Raw genomic sequence first — 20450 nt, 5'->3', positions numbered from 1 at the left:
CCTCACCCCACCAAAATGAAAAATGAGAACGAAATGGAAGGGTATCGAACTGTGAAAAAATTCTTACTCATGGAAGTTCGTATAAGGCACTACTCACACAAAAGACAGGATCCCTTGCATGCATGTTGGTTACATTTGATCCCACTTTTTGTGTGAACAGTGCCGCTGACGAACATAAGAATTCTCCACACTAGGTTTAAAGTATGATTTAAAATAAGAAAAAAAAAATCTTATGCAACTTATATGTTAGTGACTGTTGACGGTGTTTTATTGACTATTGATTAAAATCTTGTTTAAATATGTAGTCCAAAATTAACAATATGATAGCATAACGCGTCATACTATTATAGTATAAAATATAACATATGTTGTTATTCCTCATGAGCTAAGTGAAACATTATCTAAATAGGTTGCTTGAATTGATAGTCTAATAACATAAGATGTCAAACGTAAGGTCGGATGTTATTTCATCTGAGCAGGTACTTTGTCAACTGGGTGTTTTGAATTGTTGAACTATTGGCTAGAAGGAGGTGGCCCAATTCCAAGTTCACATAAACAGGGAGATCCCAATCAGACTTGGGAAGGTAAAGTTCAACATAACATGTTTAGGCTGTAATGGAGGACAGCCTACGGAGTGTTGGTCTCATTTCTTGCCATAGCTCTGCCATTCTTCTCCGACATGCTTGGCCTTCTTGGAGCCCTAGGCTACTGGTCACTCATAGTGTACATTCCAGTGGAGATGCACATTGTGCAAAACAAGATTGCGAAAGGTACAATTAGATGGTTTGGGCTCCAATTGCTGAGCCTTTTGTGCTTGATTCTTTCTTCGGCTGCAGCATCTGTTGTCATTCATGGTCTGTATATGGGTCTCAAAGCCTACAAGGTCTTCATATTTAAAGAGTGAATGAACCGAAAGTTAGCATATGCTTCGATATCAGCATAGCTTATGTGTATTAGATAAAAGGATTTTGCTAAAAAAAAAAAAAAACAGACATTTGCCCTGGCGAGTTACAATTGATTTAAGCGTTAGTGGATACAATTTGAGAAACTTGTAAGAACAATCTCATTAGGCTCGTATATACCCCATATATTAACATGTTTGGTGTTCAAAATAACAATTATTTTCTAAATTTTTAGTACATGGGAGACTTAATTATGCAGCCTTCATTTTCTACATTCACATATGCTTTTTTTCAAGGGTGTTCTGCTTTTCTTCTTCTCTCGTCTTAAGCATTTCAAACTTTAAAAGTGGTAGACTAGTACACTTGAGTTCCGTCTCACCATTGTAAACAATGCAATTTTGTATGGGATCTACAAATCAATGCGGAAGCCCACTTAAGGCACTTGCATCTCTATTTCGAAATTTTAATATTATTATTATCTATTAAAATTTTATTAATTGAATATTAGAAGTGGTATTTTTTAGTGGAGAGATGTGCCGATCCTAATATGAGCAATTGGAATTTTTTGCTTTTCATGAATGGGTACATACTTTCTAAGGAGGTATCTCAATTTCTATAAATAGGCTATTACAAGAACATCATTGTTGTATTCTGAGAGACAGATGCCGATCAATTATGAGTACCATAAATAGAACGTAAACTTGTCTTAAGGATAAAATGTCTAAACATTTAGACCATAATTTCAGGTTTTTCTTCTCAAAAAAAAAAAAAATCGGGTTTTTTAATCCAATTTACAAGTGTATTAGCATTGTGTTTTTATGAGTATGCATTAAATAGTTTATATATTTGCATAAATAATTTCTTGTTTTTATATGTGTGTGCATTAAATAGTTAATTTATTTAATAATTTCTTGTTTTTATATGTGATTAACGTAGGAATTATACCGACTGTTTTTGACACACCCCGATCGAAATCAAGACGTGACCCACAGTTTCCACCATGTGTGAATGTGCCTATTATCAAACTTATCTGAGGCATCACCAGTGTGGTGACTTCTATTCATGAGCATTACAGCAAATTCGAGTACAAAATTAGGCACCAATATCAAGTGCTCTAGCCTAAGATCTCAAGACATGCGTGATATATAATATATTCCAAATTATTTTATAACATCACAAAGATCATCTAGTCTAGCAACACTTACTTAGTAGTTTCGTTTTGTTAGGGAAAGTGCTGAGTTGAAATCTTATAGAAGACAAATGTTAATAAAAACGAAAACTTTTATAGCTATCAAATGCGATAATTTAAACGACATTCTTCCGATTTGCCATCTCAATTTTCACGTGTCAAATAACCTCTGCATACGATTGTTTTGGTTATTCTAATATTTTAAATTCTCCCCATAAAAAACAATATCAACCTATGATAAAACAATGTTAGCAAGAGTGCAAGAGATTCCAGAAGGTGATGTATGCTGCAACCAACTAATATATGTAAATGTTATATATAAAGGAAACTTGTATGAAGCGCATGATGTTTGTTCTTTACCTCACCAACCAAATAAGTGCATCATTCCTTCTAGATGCAGGGCTGATGGCCCATCATGTTTCTTTCTCTAAAGTATATGCTAAAAATTCGACCGTTTGTTCAAGCGCTGTTTCTTTAAGACTATTCTGGGGGTACGGGGATATGGGTATGGGTAGGGGATTTGGTTTTCTAAACCAACCCCAAACTACATTATCAGCCGCCAAAAGAACATTTTCTGATTATTTTATCATTTTCTTCCGACTCGCCTAACCCACTGTTTATTATGTTGTACAGAATTAGCTTGATATACGGTATTAATAGACATGTTAAGAGTCTTAAAAATTCGGATTTCAGTTATTGTATCACTCGAAAGCTAAAGCTTTTGAGTTTTATATGTTTTTAGTCCATCTTGTTAAAGTGATTGGTCCTTTGATTTTCCCACTCAAATGACTGACTGTCTGTTGAATGCAACAGTAGCATATATAGGCGGCCTAGTGGAATGCCGATGAGTGTGTTCAAAAGTTGCGAAGTCTTTAATCTTTATGAAGTTCTTTTGAAAAGCAAGTATTAGGATTTGACTAACATGCATATTAGTCAATGACCAGACCATATTATGATTTTAATACACAGATATTAGTATAAATACAGACGAATTATTACCAACTACAAAATTTTCTGCTCACCTACCATTGTCTGGTTCGCGCCATTTGTACTCTTACTGACTTTTAAAAAAAAAAAATTGCAATCACATAATATTATGATTTAGTGGTATTTAAAAGTGAGAGATTTTAAGAGAATTTGAACTACATTATTGTTAGTCTGTTGTGAGGCTAAGCCGACCCCCTCTATTTTAGTGTACACATTATTGCTAACATGTTATTCAAAAATAAATAATCTAAATGAAGACATTGAAAATCATTAATTAAAAAAATAAATATACATAATGGGATAATATAATTAGAAATGCTTGATAACAAAACAATAAAGCAAAGGCCCATGATCTTCCCATATTCACAAATAGGGGTGTGATATCCACACTTCTTATTAATTTATAAGGTAAATTACATAAAATTACCTCAACTATTGGGTCATTAACAGTTTCATACCTCGTTTTTAAAAAGTTTCAATGTTTTACCTTATCTTCGAATTTGTTGCAATGTCATACCTTCCGTCAGTTGTCTGTCAATTCCTCTGTTAAATGTTGACGTGGCATGAGGCGGGGCCCATGTTTTATTAAAAAAATTAATTAAAAATAAATAATAAAAAAAAAAACCCAACAAAACCTAGATCCCATCACCCCCCACCCTTGAACCCCATCCCCTTCATCATCTTCCCATCCGTCCTCCCCCTGCCAAAACCTCCCTTTCAAACCCAGAACCCCACCCCCACCTTCCCCGCAACCCCCCCCCCCCTTTTCTTCCTCCCGAGCCTCCCACCCACCTCCCTTTCCTCCACTCTCTTCACCTCCTCTCCCATTCAAAACTAAAAAAATAAAAATAAATAAATAAAAAATAAAAATAAAAACCATTGAGGTGGTCCAACTTCAACGAGAAGGATGAGGTGGTTCGGGGAGGGAAAGGTTGGGTGGGGTGCGACGATCTAGGTTCAGATTTGTTTATGATTTTTTGTTTTTTGTTTTTTACAAGTTTGAATGGGTGGGGAAGGAGGGAAGGTGAAAAGAGTGGAGGAGAGGGAGGTGGGTGGGAGGCTCAGGAGGGAGAATGCGGGGAAGGTGGGGTTTTGGGTTTGGAAGGAAGGTTTTTTTTGGGGGGGGGGGGGATGGGGAAGATCATGAAGGGGATGGGGTTTCGGGGGTGGGGTGATGGGATCTAGGTTTCATTGGGTTTTTTTTCTTTTTTTAATCTTTTAATTTTTAATTAATTTTTAAAAATTTTAAAATAGAAAGTAGGTCTCATCTCATGCCACGTTAGCATTTAACAGATGAATTGATAGACAACTGACGAAAGGTATGACATTGCAACAAATTCAAAGATAAGGTATGGCATTGAAACTTTTTAAAGACAAGGTATGAAACTGTTAATGACCCAATAGTTAAGATAGTTTTATGTAATTTACCCTAATTTCTACCATTTGATATTCTTTAATTATTTCAATCCAACGACCGAGAATTAAGAGAGTATGTGAAAAGTAAAAAAAGTGTATGAATAACACACCCCTCACAAATATGCCCTCAGTCACTTTTTGCAAGCTCAGGGATTATGGCTGAAAAGAAAATTGCCACTCAGCTAATGACCATCACACTAAAAAGTTTCTCAAAAATGACAAATTAATTCCTCCCTGTAAATTCTGATCGTGGAAGATGTGCACACGCTTGCTTCAAAGTTGCAGGATGTCCAATGTTTTTACATTCCTCGAGTTTGTAATGGCTCACTAATTAGAGCAAGTCCACCGGGGACCATTAGGCCAGCACCAATGGCCCAGCACCTAGCCAATCCCCTCCAGCCCAGATCCATATGCCAACTAACAGCCCAAGCTGTCCCATAAGCAGTCCAAAATGTACTGAGCCAAGGCCTGACCTATGTGACGTCATGCTAACGCCAGCGTGACATCATATGCCATTTTAAATTTCATTTTGCGCCAGGCGCGTGGGAAGCACGCATGAATGGGCGCACGTCCCCGACGAGAAAAAGCAAGATATGTGCACTAAGGGATCTAATAGGGAGGCCACGTGGCTTGTTCTAGGCCATTGGATTTCCAACGGTAAAAAAAATTTGAAGTTGAAATTCAACAACTAGTGACATGGCGTGATCTAGGCCGTCCGATCCAGAGATCAATGGTCCACATTTTTCTACCCAAAAATTTAAAAAATAAAGGCACAACAGTCAAAATTATGACCGTTGGGCACGTGTTAACATATAGGCTAGTTTGATTTGAATCTTTTTCAAATCCAACGATCCAGATTAATTAAGTAAATTAAAATTATTAAAAATTAAAAATATATATATATTAAAATTGTTAAAAATACAAAAATTAAAAAAAATTATTATTTTCTATAAATAACTAACCCCTCATCTTCCACCGTACACCTCATAAGTTAGTGTGTCGATATTAGTTGAAAATCTTATCGAAATTTTGGCTAAATTATTGTAAACAGTTAGTAACACGTGGTGCGTTGGGATTGGTTAAAAATCTTAGCGGAAATCTATTCACAAAATAGCACGTTCGGATAATAACACGTGGCGTGACGAAATTAAAACTTATCCGAAATTAAAACTTATTATGTTATAAAATAATTATTTAATATTTTAAATGGGCTGGGTGCCAGGGCATTTTGTAGGGGTGGAGATCATTTGTGCCATCGCATTTTTAGACTTTGCGCCAGCGCAATTTTTAGGGGTAGAGAAGCATTTGCCATTTATTGTTCATAGGGTCTATCACTGTTCATTGAGTGGATTAAATGGGCTGAGTGTCAGCCATTTTTTTAGGGGTGGACTTGCTCTTAGCTCAACTGAGCTCATTTGAAAGTGTTTTAAAATGATTGAAAAAGCTTTCATCGAAAATATTTTAAAATTAATCTTTAGTAAAAATGCAAAGTAAATTTTGAAAAATAAAAAAAAAAAGGTACTTAAAGTGCTTTCTGCAATAAGAAGATAATAAAAACGATTTCAAACATTTTAAAAACGCCTCCAAACAAACCATAAGGATGGTTTATCAATTGAAAGCTCTTCAGTATGGTTTGAGGATCCTCCTGATGTAGTACGAGATATCCTCTTTCAAAACTTATCCTTGTAAAACAGTTGCTTTTATCAATAATATATCGATTCCCTTCAAAAACTAAATTATGAATGTCTTATTTCAGCATGTAAAAGAAGCGATATTTCTAATATATTTCAAATTAAATGTCTTATTTCACCATGATTTAGGTTAATACATAAAATTTAAATGAAAAAGTCTATTGACATACACACAACATGCACACGCCCATGCCAAGAGACTAGTAAGATCTGCTTCTAGAACACCAAAACAAAGGCCCCAGTCATGCAAACAAACCCACATAGGCAGTTTAGCATGAGTTCACTAATATTAGACTTTAAGTTTTGTAATCTATGTTTCACTATCTACTAGTAACTGCATTAGATAACCAAACTATTCAACCAAACACTTGTAATTAGAATATTCCTCAAAGTCTTGGATTATAATTATATCTAACTGGATATAGATTAGCATCCCCTAGATTTTGATTTTTTTATTGCTTTATACTGTTAAACAATCCATATTTTCTTTAAACACAGAGATAAGAAAATGAAAACAAAAACATATTAAATAATTATAGACTCGTTTGGAAATATTTTTAAAATGATTAAAAGTGTTTTTAGTGAAATATTATTGGAACCAATCTTTAATAAAAATGCAAGTAAACTCTAGAAAACAGTTAAAGAACTGATGTTTCTTGAATGAAGCACTTCATGTGTTTTTAAAATCCAAAAACATTTTCTTTAAAATCTTTCTTTAAGTCATTTTCAAAACAATCCCAACGAGTTTTATTTTTCTCGATTTTCTACCTAAACTCGTGCTTTATTGGCTCCAGTTGATGCGTGTCAAAATAAACCTCTAAAGTTGACAAAACGATAAATGCCATGGCAACATCACTTTCAGTGGCACAATGTAATTTGGAGAAATTTTGGTGGCACTTTTACAATCAGAAACGCATATAATCCCAAATCGACCAAGTTTGAATGGCAGCCGTTACTTCTCCCGCGTTTCCCGGTAAAATCTCCGAACCGGAGCAGACGAACTGAACCACATGAAATGTCGAAAACACCACCTCCACTCCAACTTTCCCTTCTCCTCTTCGTCCTCATCTCCCTACCCTTGATCGTAATTTCACAATCCACAGACCAGTCAATCCTCCTCAAGCTCAAGGCACAGTTGGGCAATCCACCGTCCATCCAATCCTGGAACCCCTCATCCTCACCGTGTGACTGGCCGGAGGTCAACTGCACGAACGGCGCGGTCACGGGACTCTCCCTCCGCAATATGAACATAACCAAGAGAATCCCGGCGACCCTCTGCGAGCTCCTGAGCCTCACGGAGCTCGACCTCTCTTGGAATTACATTCCAGGCGGGTTCCCGAGCTTTCTCTACAACTGCTCGAATCTCAAAGTCCTTGACCTCTCGCAGAACTACTTTGTGGGCCCAATTCCGGCCGACATCGACCGCATGTCGCCTTCTCTAAAGTATTTGGACCTCGGAGGAAACAACTTCTCCGGAGACATTCCGGCGGCGATCGGACGGCTGACGGAGCTGAGGACAATCAGGCTTTATATGAACCTGTTCGACGGGAGTGTTCCGAGGGAGATTGGGAACTTATCGAATCTCGAAATATTCGAAATGCCTTATAACGGAAAACTGGCGGCGGCCAGAATCCCAACGGAGTTCGGGAATTTGAAGAATCTGAAAAACTTGTGGATGACGCAGACGAACTTGATCGGAGAGATCCCGGAGAGTTTTTCGGGTCTTTCGAGCCTCAAGCACTTGAATCTTGCGAGGAACAATCTGGAAGGGAAGATTCCAGCTGGGTTGTTTTTGTTGAAGAATTTGAGCGAGTTGCTTTTATTTTACAACAAATTTTCAGGGGAGATTCCAAAAGCCGTAGAGGCTTTGAGTTTGTCTCAGATTGATCTGGCTATGAACAATTTGAGCGGCTCGATCCCACAAGATTTTGGAAAGTTGAAGAATTTGACTGTTTTAAACCTGTATTCGAATCGATTAACCGGTGGGATTCCGGAGAGTTTAGGCCTAATTCCGGCGATGAGGGAATTTCGGGTTTTTAAGAACATGTTAAACGGGAGCTTGCCGCCGGAATTAGGCCTTCACTCGGAGGTCGAAGCGTTCGAGGTCTCCGAGAATCAGCTGAGCGGCTCTCTGCCGGAACATTTGTGCAGCAGAGGAGTTTTGCAAGGAGCTGTTGTGTTCTCTAACAATCTTACCGGAGGGTTGCCGAAAGGGCTTGGAAATTGTGACTCTTTGAGGACTCTGCAGGTCTACAACAACCATTTTTCGGGTGAGGTCCCTTTCGGAGTTTGGACCGGGCTCAGTCTGTCGAGTTTGATGCTGAGTGACAATTCGTTTTCGGGTCAGCTTCCCGCCAGCAAGTTGGCCTGGAATCTGTCCAGGCTGGAAATTAGCAACAACAGATTTTCCGGTGAGATTCCAGTTCAAGTTTCATCCTGGGAACGCATGGTTGTTTTTAAGGCGAGCGGGAATCTGTTTTCCGGGAAAATCCCAGTTGAACTGACTAATCTTTCTCAGCTGAACACTCTATTGCTTGATGGAAATCAACTTTCCGGTGACTTGCCATCTCAGATCATGTCATGGGAATCGCTGAATACTTTGAATCTCTCGGGAAACACGCTTTCGGGCTACATTCCTGCAGCGATTGGTTCTTTGCCGGACCTGCTTTACTTGGACTTGTCGGTGAACCAATTCACAGGCGAAATCCCAGCTGAGTTTGGCAGCTTGAGGCTCACTTCTCTCAACTTGTCTTCCAACAAGCTTTCCGGAAAAATCCCAGATGTGTTCGATAATCTTGCGTTTGAAAACAGTTTCTTGAACAATCCGAATCTATGTGCAAGCACACGAATTCTAAACCTTCCCAGTTGTTACACCAACATGAGCGCATCCCACAAGCTGTCCTCGAAAGTGGTTGCCATGATTTTAGTCCTTTCGATCACTGTGTTTGTTGTTACTGTTTTACTTACCTTTTTCATCGCCAGAGACTACCGTAGGAGAAAGCGCTGTCAGGACTTGTCAACATGGAAGCTCACCTCATTCCAGAGATTGGATCTCACACAATTCAGCGTGCTGGCGAATTTGACCGATGACAATCTCATTGGAAGTGGGGGATCGGGGAAAGTTTATCAGGTTAGCACTAACTGCCCAGGTGAATTTGTCGCGGTGAAAAGGATTTGGAACGCCAACAAATTGGATGAGAGGCTTGAGAAAGAATTCGTTGCTGAGGTTGAGATACTAGGAACAATACGCCATTCGAACATTGTTAAGTTGCTGTGCTGCATTTCAAGTGACAATTCGAAGCTTCTTGTGTACGAGTACATGGCGAATCAGAGCCTCGATAAGTGGCTACATGGGAAGAGGAGAAAGCTAGCATCAGGCATGGGCACGGCTCGTCATGTTGTTTTGGACTGGCCGACAAGGTTGCAGATTGCAATAGGGGCTGCACAAGGCTTGTGCTACATGCACCATGACTGCTCTCCGCCGATAATTCATAGAGATGTAAAGTCCAGCAATATATTGTTGGATTCTGAATTCAAGGCTCGGATCGCGGATTTTGGGTTGGCGAAGATCTTGGCCAAGGAGGGGGATCACCACACAATCTCCGCTATCGCAGGCTCCATTGGCTACATGGCACCAGGTAAGAGCTTAAATTTGTCTGTTTTGCATCCAATTTTGGTGCTGCATTCATATTTTGGGGACATTACTTTGACACATTGTATGACAATTTGTTTTTCAGAGTATTCTTATACAATGAAAATCAATGAAAAGATCGATGTCTACAGCTTCGGGGTAGTACTCCTAGAACTAACAACCGGGAGAGAACCCTACTGCGGAGATGAGCATACAGGCCTAGCAGAATGGGCGTGGCGGCTATACAGCGAGGGAAAGACCATAACCGGTGCCCTCGATGAGGAGATAACAGAACCGTGTTACCTGGAAGAGATGGCTACCGTACTAAAACTAGGACTCATTTGCACCAGCACACTGCCTTCAACTCGGCCTTCAATGAAGGAAGTTATGCACATTCTTCGCGGCTATGGTCCTTCGGAAGGTTTTGAAGTAAAAAAGGTGGGAAGAGACTTTGATATTTCTCCCCTCCTCGGCGCTGCCACCTACCTTGCTAGTTACAAACGCAGTAAGAAGGTGGACGATAGCTTAGTTTACAGTGTGTAATGTATGTAATAATTGAGACGCAATCCCGCCGCGATTATATGCCGGCGGCAAAGTGTCGGTTGGGGTTCCTTATAGAATTTCTAACTAGTTTTCGACTTTCAAGATCAGTATAGCTTTATGCATGAGAGTCGGGAAGCATTGTGTGCATTTGTCACCGGACTATTTCAGACTAGACTAGCTTCAGGGACTAAGTTGGATTGGCTTAATATGGACTAGGCAGTATAAAAATAATGAAACGTTTGGTGCAGGGCCAGACTAGCAAGCGGACTAAATATATTTTGAAATTTGATATTTTTTTATACCAACCTTTTCTCTCTCTCACCATTTATTACACCTTCTTTCTGTAGAATGTCGAGCACAGAACCAAAAAGTCTAACTCAAACTCAGAATCAAATAAAACACTGAACGTGGAAAAACCATAGCTGTGAGCTCGTCTCTCCAATAAAATTCAATTGTAAATATTTGAAATCAAAACATCTCTCTAATAAAACCAATTCTAAATATTCAAAACCAAAACACAAAAATCAAAATCCTAAAATTATCTTTCTATAATCGAGTTCCATCGCCCTGCACCTCTCTCTCTCTCTGAAATTTGCAGATCATGTTTCTTTTTTATCCAGAAAAAAAAGCCAAAGATATAAACCATTTCAATTTCATCAAAATATATTTCAACTCCGACAGATTTCATTTGGAACTGGAAATAACACACGCTCATATATTTAAACCTCAAAAACAAAAGAATTGCAAATGAGAGTCAGAAAGGGAATTTCAAGTTCTTCCTTTTCTCTCTGGTTCAGTATTAACGAAAGCTCTACACACATCAATGACGAATTTAGCAAAGAAACAATTTTGCAATCCAAAATTGACCAAACCACTCTCAAATTTAAGCTAAATAATCATCATATCATCAAAAATATAAAAAATTAAACATTACCCACTAAACATAAATCAAAACAATATTTGGATCCTCATCAGCTCACCCCGTCATAGCCTTTTGGGGCTTCCCAGGACCCAGATCTGGCGGACCCATATGACGCAGACGACGAGGTAATCGTCAGAGATGAAGTAGTTGACGAGTTCGGCTTCTAAGATGAAGTTGTGCCCGAAGCCTTTGCCGTCGAAATCAAGGTCGAGGAGGTGAATCGAGCAAGATGATGCGATGTGCCATCGCAATCGAGGTTGAGGAGGTGAATCAAGCAGAATGAAAGCGAGTCCTAGTTAATCTCATTAACACTAGTCCCGCAAGAAAACAAACAATGGAGTAGACTAATATTTAATCTAATCTGGTCCAATGAGAACTAAGACGGGCAAAGAAACCGCCCCTTTTTGGAGTAAATGCTCACTTTGTTCTCGTGTTTCGATATTGCGACCAAAACGAGCTTGTTTCCAGTGAGAGAGTAAATTGCTTAAAAACTGTATTACAATGGCGGGATATACAAACTACTATAAGTTTGATTAGTGTTTATACAGAGGCATAATAAGAAAGCAAACCCGTCACAGCCTGCTCAGTTCAACTCTTGCTGAACTCTTTGCCCCGATTAATGTCTCTTCCATGCAAATCTATACAGCTCAAATAACAGGGTTCTTGGCGACTGCAAAGACACTGAAACTCGTACTCTTCCATGAATTCCTAATGCTTAAAACTTAGCAGGCCATTTTGAAGCCCAACATCCTGCGCCGACGCACCAAACCATGCGGAGTTTTTGCGTGGATGGAACTTCCCCGCCACTTTGCAAAGGCATCACATACAGGTCACAACTTGAAACCGTAATGAAATCCAGCAGTTAAAATGGCACTTACCCTTGTGCGAGCTCTTTTACTTGTGAAAGTGAGATTCCACCTATGCATCAGCGAAAGCTGAAAGGTTACTCCATTGACCACCTGTCAGTCACAAAAGAGCCACCAAACAGGCCAGTATAAAGATATAATGATTTGGTTAAAAAACATATGAGTTTCGAACACATGCCTTACTGTTGGCCTCTGCATAGATCCTGATTCCTGCCTAGCTACATCTTCCAAATTAACAGTACCCCTGGTTGCAACGGTTGGCTCTACAATACAAGATCAAGGATAAAGACTTGTCAGGTTCCTAAAATTGTATTGGAGAAAAGAGACGAGATAGCCACAAAGGGTACACAAAACTAGTAAGGTATAAGCACAGTTACTGGGAACAAATCACGTATAGTGGTGCAGGACCTGCCACCACAATATGCACCAGTTAGCACATTGTCTGTGCAAGAAAGGAAAGCATACAGAAAACATGTGTAAGAGAGTTTATGTTCAAAACCATAACCTCTTCTGACAAGGCATTTTGAAATACCCTATCGTGTTTATAGAGCCATTTTTCCCAAGCGACTCTGCCAATTCCAAAAGTGCATCATCCGGCAAATATCCCCTCTCACCATCTCCTCCAAGAACTTTCAGTTTTCTCACTTCCATCTGGTACAATTCCTAATCCAGAGTTCGAAAATGGAGAGTAACTCACTTTGCAATTTTCTGACTGCTAGAAGTGGATCCATCCCAATGCACAATCAGCATTCTCCACCCCCATCTTCCGACTACATGGTTTGACTAGTTATTGATCAACATCATTAGCATCTGCTGTCCAATTCAGTAGTCTCCCAGTAGAGTCGGCCATCCATATTCTGCAGGTCAGCCAATGTCACATTTCCAACTCTGTCCTTACTTACGCCATCTCACATGTTTCCTTGGACTCTGAGATAGATGCTGTGAATGGAATTACCAGCTCCTTCAAGGAAAGAGATTTCTCCAACTGTTCAGATGGCTTTACCTCATGATCCTCTTGTGAAGGATTGACCTCATTTCTGACTTTAGGGATTTCAGGAACACGCATAGACGTGCACTCATTTGCAGTATTGGATTCATGCGCAATATTATCAACCATTCTCATGTGTCCAACACTTCCTTTTCACTCTCTAACTGTCCAACAGACAATCTATGATCAGATTTCTTTTCTGCATCTCCAGTTGCAAGACACTCTACTCTAATGCCATTACTGAAGCTGGTATCAGGTGCTCCACCTGTAATACTTTCTGGGGCCACAGACTCCATCAATTGTGAACTAACAGACGTCTGCTTCTCTAGTTTAGCTGGCCTCATATCCTCTGTTTTATGATCAATTTTCCTCCTGGTATGTCTTTCCACAGATCCAGAACTACAACCTGCAGAATCTTCATAGGTTCTTTCATCCTGCTGACTTACATGCCTCAATAATCGAGGACGCTTACACCCATCAGGGAAAACAAAGGGAGGAAGCTGCTTCCGGCGAACATGAGAAACGTATATATCCATCCCGGGTTTCCAGAACACGTACATGTTTATTCCTTCCCTGAACTCATCAACTGTTCCACGTATATCAAATTGCTGACCTTCTTTACCTCTCAATCCCTCTTTTCTCTGCAAACCCATAAAGAAAGCGCAGTGTGGGCATGGCTTGGTTACGTCAACATATTCCTTAGGATATGGATGGCACTGCAGCATCCCTTTTGTGTCTCGCTCTATCTGCACGGAGATAAAATGCAAAACTTAACAGGAAAAAACATTATAAGGCCTTGTTTATTAGAGAGAATTGGCTTGGATAGGACTATTCACTACATTAAAGGCATTTTGAAGGAAGAAATGAATGACAACCTTCATATTTTGTTCAAGTTGAAGCTCATTCATGAAGAAAAGATATCCCTACTAATCCCCACAAAAATGGTAGGACTAAAAGGGACAACGTTTCTTCATGGTAACCTTCAACTTGTACAAAATAAGGAAGTTATCATCCATTTATTACTTCGAAATGCCTTCAATATAGTGAATCTTTTCTAACAATGAATGAGTCATAAAAGCTTTCAAAACAACTATGGAAGAAACGCTTACCTTCAAGGTAAGCTGTCTAAACCGGGATTCCACCCATCCCTTCCACGTTAGCAAGTCATCAACATCAGCTGCAACTATGTCCACTTGTAGATAATTTTTGTATGCCTCAAAGAAGAGATAAGGTTCAAAGAGAGCACTCCACTGGGCCTTATTCAGCTCAATCTCCTTTAATAAAACCAAAGGGGAATACCATCATCAATAATGAAATAAAGCCTGCAAACGCAGAAAAAAATTAAATTTATGCTCTCACCTGACATATCCTATTACCATGGTCGAACTGCTCTGCCATAACTCGTAAAGTACTTACTGAGACATTGTAACTAGAGTTCATGCAAGGGTATGCAGGAGTTATTATTGGCATATGATGAAGGCGGTCCCGAGGGTTTCTACGAGGGTCCCATGTAGGGAACCCAAGTTCATTCTCTTCAATTGAACATAGAATTACAGGATTTGGCCAACGCCACTGAGTATACACTCTGAAAAATCTGGAAACCAACATGCTAGGAATTGCATTGGGATAAAGCTGGCATATCCGAGCAACTAAGATAGCCCAATTCACACCACCAAGGAATCCAGTAACCTATACAGAATAGGAAAAAAATAAAGGAAATGTCATTTCGTAAGTGTAAAATTAATGAGTTAATAACAATGAAGATTCTGACCAGCTTTGAACACTGCCAAACTTACATTTGAATAAACACCACGTCTTTTAGCCCAAAACTTCAAACATCTGAGTGTCGTCCGGAAGTGCTACAGTTAAATAGAGTGTCACAAGTTGAGTCAATTCAACCTAGAAATAAACCAGGGTGAGAGATAAGACATGTTCAACCTCAACATTGGGGACAAGTTTAAGAATTTGATCTGCAACCCTGCAGCCGTTCAGACTTCGAACAGTTTGCTCATCAACATCATATAGCACAGATCCATGTGAGATATCCAGATCCTGTTGACAAGCATGTTCCAACACCACATCAATATCATAAAGGACACCAGGACCACATTTGTTGTCACTATAATGATAGCAGCTTATGGATCTTCAAATGTTCGTAATAAACCAAATTTCCACACTATTAGTACCAGAACCTTAGATGGCCCAGCTGACAAAACAAGTGAGGAAGGAAGCATGACAAAATTACATGGGCTTGGAAATGGCTCTTCATATATGGTCATACGATCATGCAACACAATGAAATGGATAAAAAGAACAAAAAGCAATAAATTTCAAAAAAATGAGTTCTGTACTCACATCTGGAACGACCAAAAGAGATATGCTTGCATACAAGAGATCTATTGATATTCCCTGGAACTTGAATTTCATGACGGGGACATGAGCATCAGGAACTGGTTGAAGTTCAGTAACCTCTTCCAATTCATCCAGGATATCATGCAATATAATAAAGAAATCTTCCTGCAGAACGAGTCAATTGTGAGGTAGAGCTGCAGGTTAGAATTCTGGTCGAACAAATTAAGAAAGAATCAGAATTATATATATGAATGTGTGTGCATAAATCACCTCTCGATTCACATATGATGGCCCAACACACAAAGTGTCTATGTCAGCTCCAGGCCCATGAACCTGTCACAGAAAAACATAACATTAATAATAATACAGGTATGATGGCCATAATGCTACAGGGAACAAGTAGCGTAAATGGTTCCAGATTCAGTAGTTGGACCAAACAATCAAAGCAAGAACAACATCCAATCCTTTGTTAAGGTAAATTTGACTAAACAATCAAAACAGCAGCAAATTCTACAATAAGACTGATGACATAGGAGTGGTTCATCCGTTGTGGAACTAACTGTTCTCATAGACTGAGGTATTGATGATCCTCAGATGTTATATATGTTGGCATGATCACATCCAATGGCAATGGCATCGGTTTCAGTGAACAAAGTCCTAATAAGGGCTTGTTATTCTTATAAGGTTTCATCATAAATGTGAACCATCAGTTGGTTTTAATATCAGCTTATCCTTGGCTAATGGACATGTACCAGTTTTTTCATTGCAAAGCATGGATCCTTGCTTGCCACATCCAAGCATAAGAGTGGCAAATAAAATCACTAGAAACGGATAGCATACCATTCTGGATCATAACCCAAATCTGTTCGTCAAACTCCAGATGATGAAATTATCCCCACCATATAACAGTAACATGAGTTAGAGGGTATAACTTGTAAACAGAGTTAAATAGAGGGAAAAATATGCAATTGTAGATCCACATGCAAGTTCCAACAGAACATACCTACAACAATGATAATAGAAAGCAAAAGAAATTGATGGTGCACCCCCACCAGAAGTAATCGTTGGAACTGATATTTACCCCAAGACGATAAGACCCAAAAGTAAAAATGACAGCATTCGCATCCTCCACCATCTGATCCGTGTAGCCTCTTCGACTTGTCAATTGCTTCACCCAGCCTTTCACAATCTACAGTAAAAATCAACTCAGAATTACCAATTACCTCATTGAACGAAAGTACCATGCAACCAAAGGGAAATGCAAGACTTCAAATCTATGGCGTACAAATGACGACAGTAATGGTAAACATAAGCTAGGAGTCCAAAGGAACCGACTTATTTTATTTTAGGTCACAGTTACACACAACTGACAGTAAGCACAGAACAACACCACATTGGTAATGCTTTAAACCGACCCGCCAATTGCGATAAAATCTTAGTCATTTCCAATATCATCACATTACTGATTTTTCTCACAGCCGACAATAGAGCAGTGAACTATATATCTATACCTGATCAATGCGGCCAAGAACCTCTTCTCTCTTCGCAGCCTCGTCTTTGTTCTCATAAAGACCCGAATCAATCAAGAACTACCGAAATCAATACAAACAGATAAAATCAGCAAATTGCATATCAAGCCAACCAAAAATATCCAATCTTTGGCATCATAAAGCAGATTGATGCACGCATCCGTGTACCTTTTCGAGTTCGACATTTCGTTGAAGATCATACTCGGTGGGACCCGAAAGGAAGATCGGCTTTGTGATGCCGTAGTGCTTTGGCGGCTGTTCAGCCGGGGAAGATGCATTTGGATCCTCGGAACTCGCCATTTCAGCACTCGAGCTAGTGGGATTGACTATTTATCGAACCTAATTGAAGAAACTGTTTTGGAAAATGGGGATTAGAAGGCAATTGGAGCTGAGAGTGCGGGTTACTGAGACGATCGGATCCCTAATTCGTTGGCGAAGGAGAATCGGAAACTGAATTAATTGGCGGAGGAGGCGGGAGAGACTGAGAGCGATCTGAATTGGGCAGTGGAAGAGAGAGAGAGAGAGAGAGAGAGAGAGAGAGAGAGAGTCAGTAGAGGCGGTAGAGACGGTTAGATAGGTTTCCTTGTAGGCTGAACCGGATTGGATCGGATGGGGAATCGATTAAATTAAAAGACCCAGTGCACGTTAAGTCCAGCCGGTCTTTTCCGTTTTCTAAAATTACATTTAACTCCCCAAACTTTGATTTATTTTACTTTATACGGAAAAAGGTTTTTGGAAAAATTGTAGAATTGGCATCCAATTTACCACTTCTTTGAAGTTATTGAACTAAAAGCTTTTGACAATTTACCACCCAAGCTTCACAACTTGTTTGGCGCTTTGGTGGCTTGGTCCACATCCGTCCATTTATTATCAAATCATATAGCATGTGCCAAGCATGCGATACTACTTTTTTTTTTTTTTTTATTGAAATTTTTATTCATGCTCCGACAAACTTCTCACTAATAAGCAAGTCTTGTCATTAGTGTTTTAGTAGTGTTTGAAAAATTGCTAAGCGGTAATTAGACGGTGTGTAAGACCATCTCCAACCGAATGATCTAGAGGGTCAAAAATAACCTGAAAATCGTCTCCAACCGAAGGTTAAGCCAAAGGGCTTGTGGGCCCCACAGGACAAAAAAGGGCCAAATGGCCAACCGACTGGCCATCTTTAGCTTGCTGGCTAGCCCACTTTTTTTTTTTTTTTGTTCTTTTTCATTTGCTCAACCCACTTTAGGGTTTAAAGTTTAGGAATTTTTTTTGTCCCAACCCACTTTTTATTTTTTATTTTTTTAATTTCTAATTTTTTTCCTACATCATTTCTCACATATTTTTCACTATTTCATACTATATTACCTCATTTTATTTCAATTATTCACATTCTATACTACAGCTATTTGGCCCTTGGTTGGAGATGATTTTTTGTTACAGGGTTAGGCCATCTCCAACCGAAGGGTCCAGAGGGCCAGAAAGTCGCATGCAGCCAGCCAGTCAGCTCGGGCTGGCAAAAAAATCAGAGCAATCATGTCGGATATAACCGACATGAGTAAATTTAATATATTTAATATAAATATATTGCTATCGATTATAACCGAAATGATTGCTTAAAGAAAATTTTGAATCCAACAGCTAGCTGATGTCAGCTAGCTAACCGTTATTTTTGAATTTTTTTTTGTTTATTTTTTTTATTTACAAAATTTTCCTATAACTTCTATTTTTTTCTATAACTTCCTATAACTTCTATTTTACAAAATTTGTTTCATTTTTTTTAATTCCATTTTTTCCTATAACTTCTATTTCACAAAATTTGTTTCATTTTTTTTCCTATAACTTCTATTTTACAAAATTTGTTTCATTTTTTTTTTTAAATTCCATTTTTCCTATAACTTTTATTTCATAAAATTTGTTTCATTTTTTTTTAAATTCTTTTTTTTTTCCTATAACTTCAGCATGATGTCAGCTACCAACGGCTAGTTGACGTCATGCTGACGTCACTTAGTCGTTGGATTTGAATTTAAGTTGTAGTTTTAAAATAATAAATTATGTTTGGCCCTTAGTTGAAGATGATTTTTTGTGACAGGAATAAAACGAGCCTATGACCCTTTGGCCCTCAATTGGAGATGGAGTCAAATATGGCCTTGTACTGTTCATTAAAATATTAATATCTTGAAGGCCAGAGGGCAAAGACAAGCCATCTGGCTAGCCCTCGGTTGGAGATGGTCTTATATTTGGCATATGGCTCTTTGGCCTCTCAGTTGGAGATGCTAAGAAATATGGTCATGCACTGTTTATAAAAATATTGATTTCTTGGAGAATCAAAGGGATAAAACGAGTCATTTGACCCTCCTTCGATTGGAGATAGTCTAAGAGCCTAGAGCCAAGAGGCCTAGCGCCTAGGGCCTTAGGAAGTTTTTATTTTATTTTATTTAAAATAAGTGTCTATTTATACTATCTTACCTCATTTTATTTCAATTCTTCACATTCCATACTATAGCCATTTGGCCCTCGGTTAGAAATGATTTTTGGTTACAAAGTTATATTTGGCCTATGGCCCTTTGGCCCCTCGATTGAAGATGCTAAGAAATATGGTCATGCATTGTTCATTAAAATATTAATTTCTTGGAATGTCAGAGAGCTAAAACGAGTCACTTGACCCTCATTCGGTTGAAGATAGTCTAAAGGCCTAGAGCCAAGAGGCCTAGCGCCTAGGGCCCTAGGAAGTTTTATTTTTTATTTATTTAAAATAAGTGTCTATTTATATTTAAAAATAATACATAATTATATTAAGAAACATAAATTACAAAATAGAATGATAAATAAATTATAAAGTATTATAACATATTGAAAAAATGGGAAATAAGCATATAATGAATGTTCATCCGAGTATTCAATAAGTTTTTAACAATTTGTTCATCCGAGTATTCAACAAGTTTTTAACAATTTATTAATCACATAAAATGCAAAATTGAAGTTATTTATTTTTGTCTAAGAGAAAAAAATCGCAATCCTAAGCCATTTTCTTAAAAACCAAAAATTAAAGCAAAAAAGGTCACAAATCGCCAGCTCACCTAGATGGCTAGCCAGGTGCCTAGACTTGCCTAGAAGCCATTTTTTATAAGTACTTAAGAATTAATCACATTGATGATTAGTTACCTAACACCTAAGCAGAGCCTCTTAAAACACTATGTTTTAGAGAAAATTACTACGCTATTTGGGGGAAAGAGCCAGCACATAAACACATATCTTGGGGGTAAATGATTCTAGTTACTATAGCCACGAGAACGACTTTGAAACAAGACCGTTGTATATTGTATGTGGTTAATTGTCATAAACAATTAGTTTAGCCGCTAATTGCATAAAAGTGAAAATATTTGGGTGACATCTGAAAATTTTCAAAAGTTTGCGGAGAATAAAAATCCTTCTAGCCGGTAACGTCACTG

General features: G+C 38.6%; 2 protein-coding genes across 2 annotated transcripts; one reads left to right on the top strand and one right to left on the bottom strand.

The window, feature by feature from the left end:
- The first annotated feature begins 7142 nt into the window (after positions 1–7142).
- Positions 7143–10477, top strand: LOC103957066 (receptor-like protein kinase HSL1). The gene is made up of 2 exons (XM_009369145.3): positions 7143–9823; positions 9923–10477. The coding sequence occupies exons 1-2, from the start codon at positions 7201–7203 to the stop codon at positions 10357–10359; spliced, it is 3060 nt and encodes a 1019-aa protein (XP_009367420.2). The 5' UTR covers positions 7143–7200; the 3' UTR covers positions 10360–10477.
- Positions 10478–11724: 1247 nt separating this feature from the next.
- On the bottom strand, positions 11725–17392 carry LOC103957068 (nuclear poly(A) polymerase 4). Its single transcript, XM_048581275.1, is given in 13 exon segments — positions 11725–12087; positions 12160–12555; positions 12653–13287; positions 13290–13881; positions 14245–14409; positions 14495–14824; positions 14932–14994; positions 15074–15187; positions 15491–15652; positions 15758–15820; positions 16569–16676; positions 16999–17076; positions 17185–17392. Coding segments are annotated over 11 exon segments (2049 nt in total). The 5' UTR covers positions 17317–17392; the 3' UTR covers positions 11725–12087; positions 12160–12555; positions 12653–13045.
- Positions 17393–20450: the final 3058 nt, after the last annotated feature.

This window comes from the organism of the source record quoted next, unplaced genomic scaffold (assembly GCF_019419815.1).
Source record: "Pyrus x bretschneideri cultivar Hongxiangsu unplaced genomic scaffold, Pyrus_bretschneideri_v1 Contig1, whole genome shotgun sequence".
NCBI lineage: Eukaryota > Viridiplantae > Streptophyta > Magnoliopsida > Rosales > Rosaceae > Pyrus > Pyrus x bretschneideri.
Note: the sequence above shows the minus strand (reverse complement) of the source record. Positions and strands in the feature narration are given on the sequence as shown.

Bases quoted from the DNA above. Each gene is read 5' to 3' on its own strand.
- LOC103957066 (XM_009369145.3), top strand. From the start codon at position 7,201: ATGTCGAAAACACCACCTCCACTCCAACTTTCCCTTCTCCTCTTCGTC. The intron at 9,824-9,922 runs GTAAGAGCTTAA...TTTGTTTTTCAG, and splicing joins CATTGGCTACATGGCACCAG to AGTATTCTTATACAATGAAA.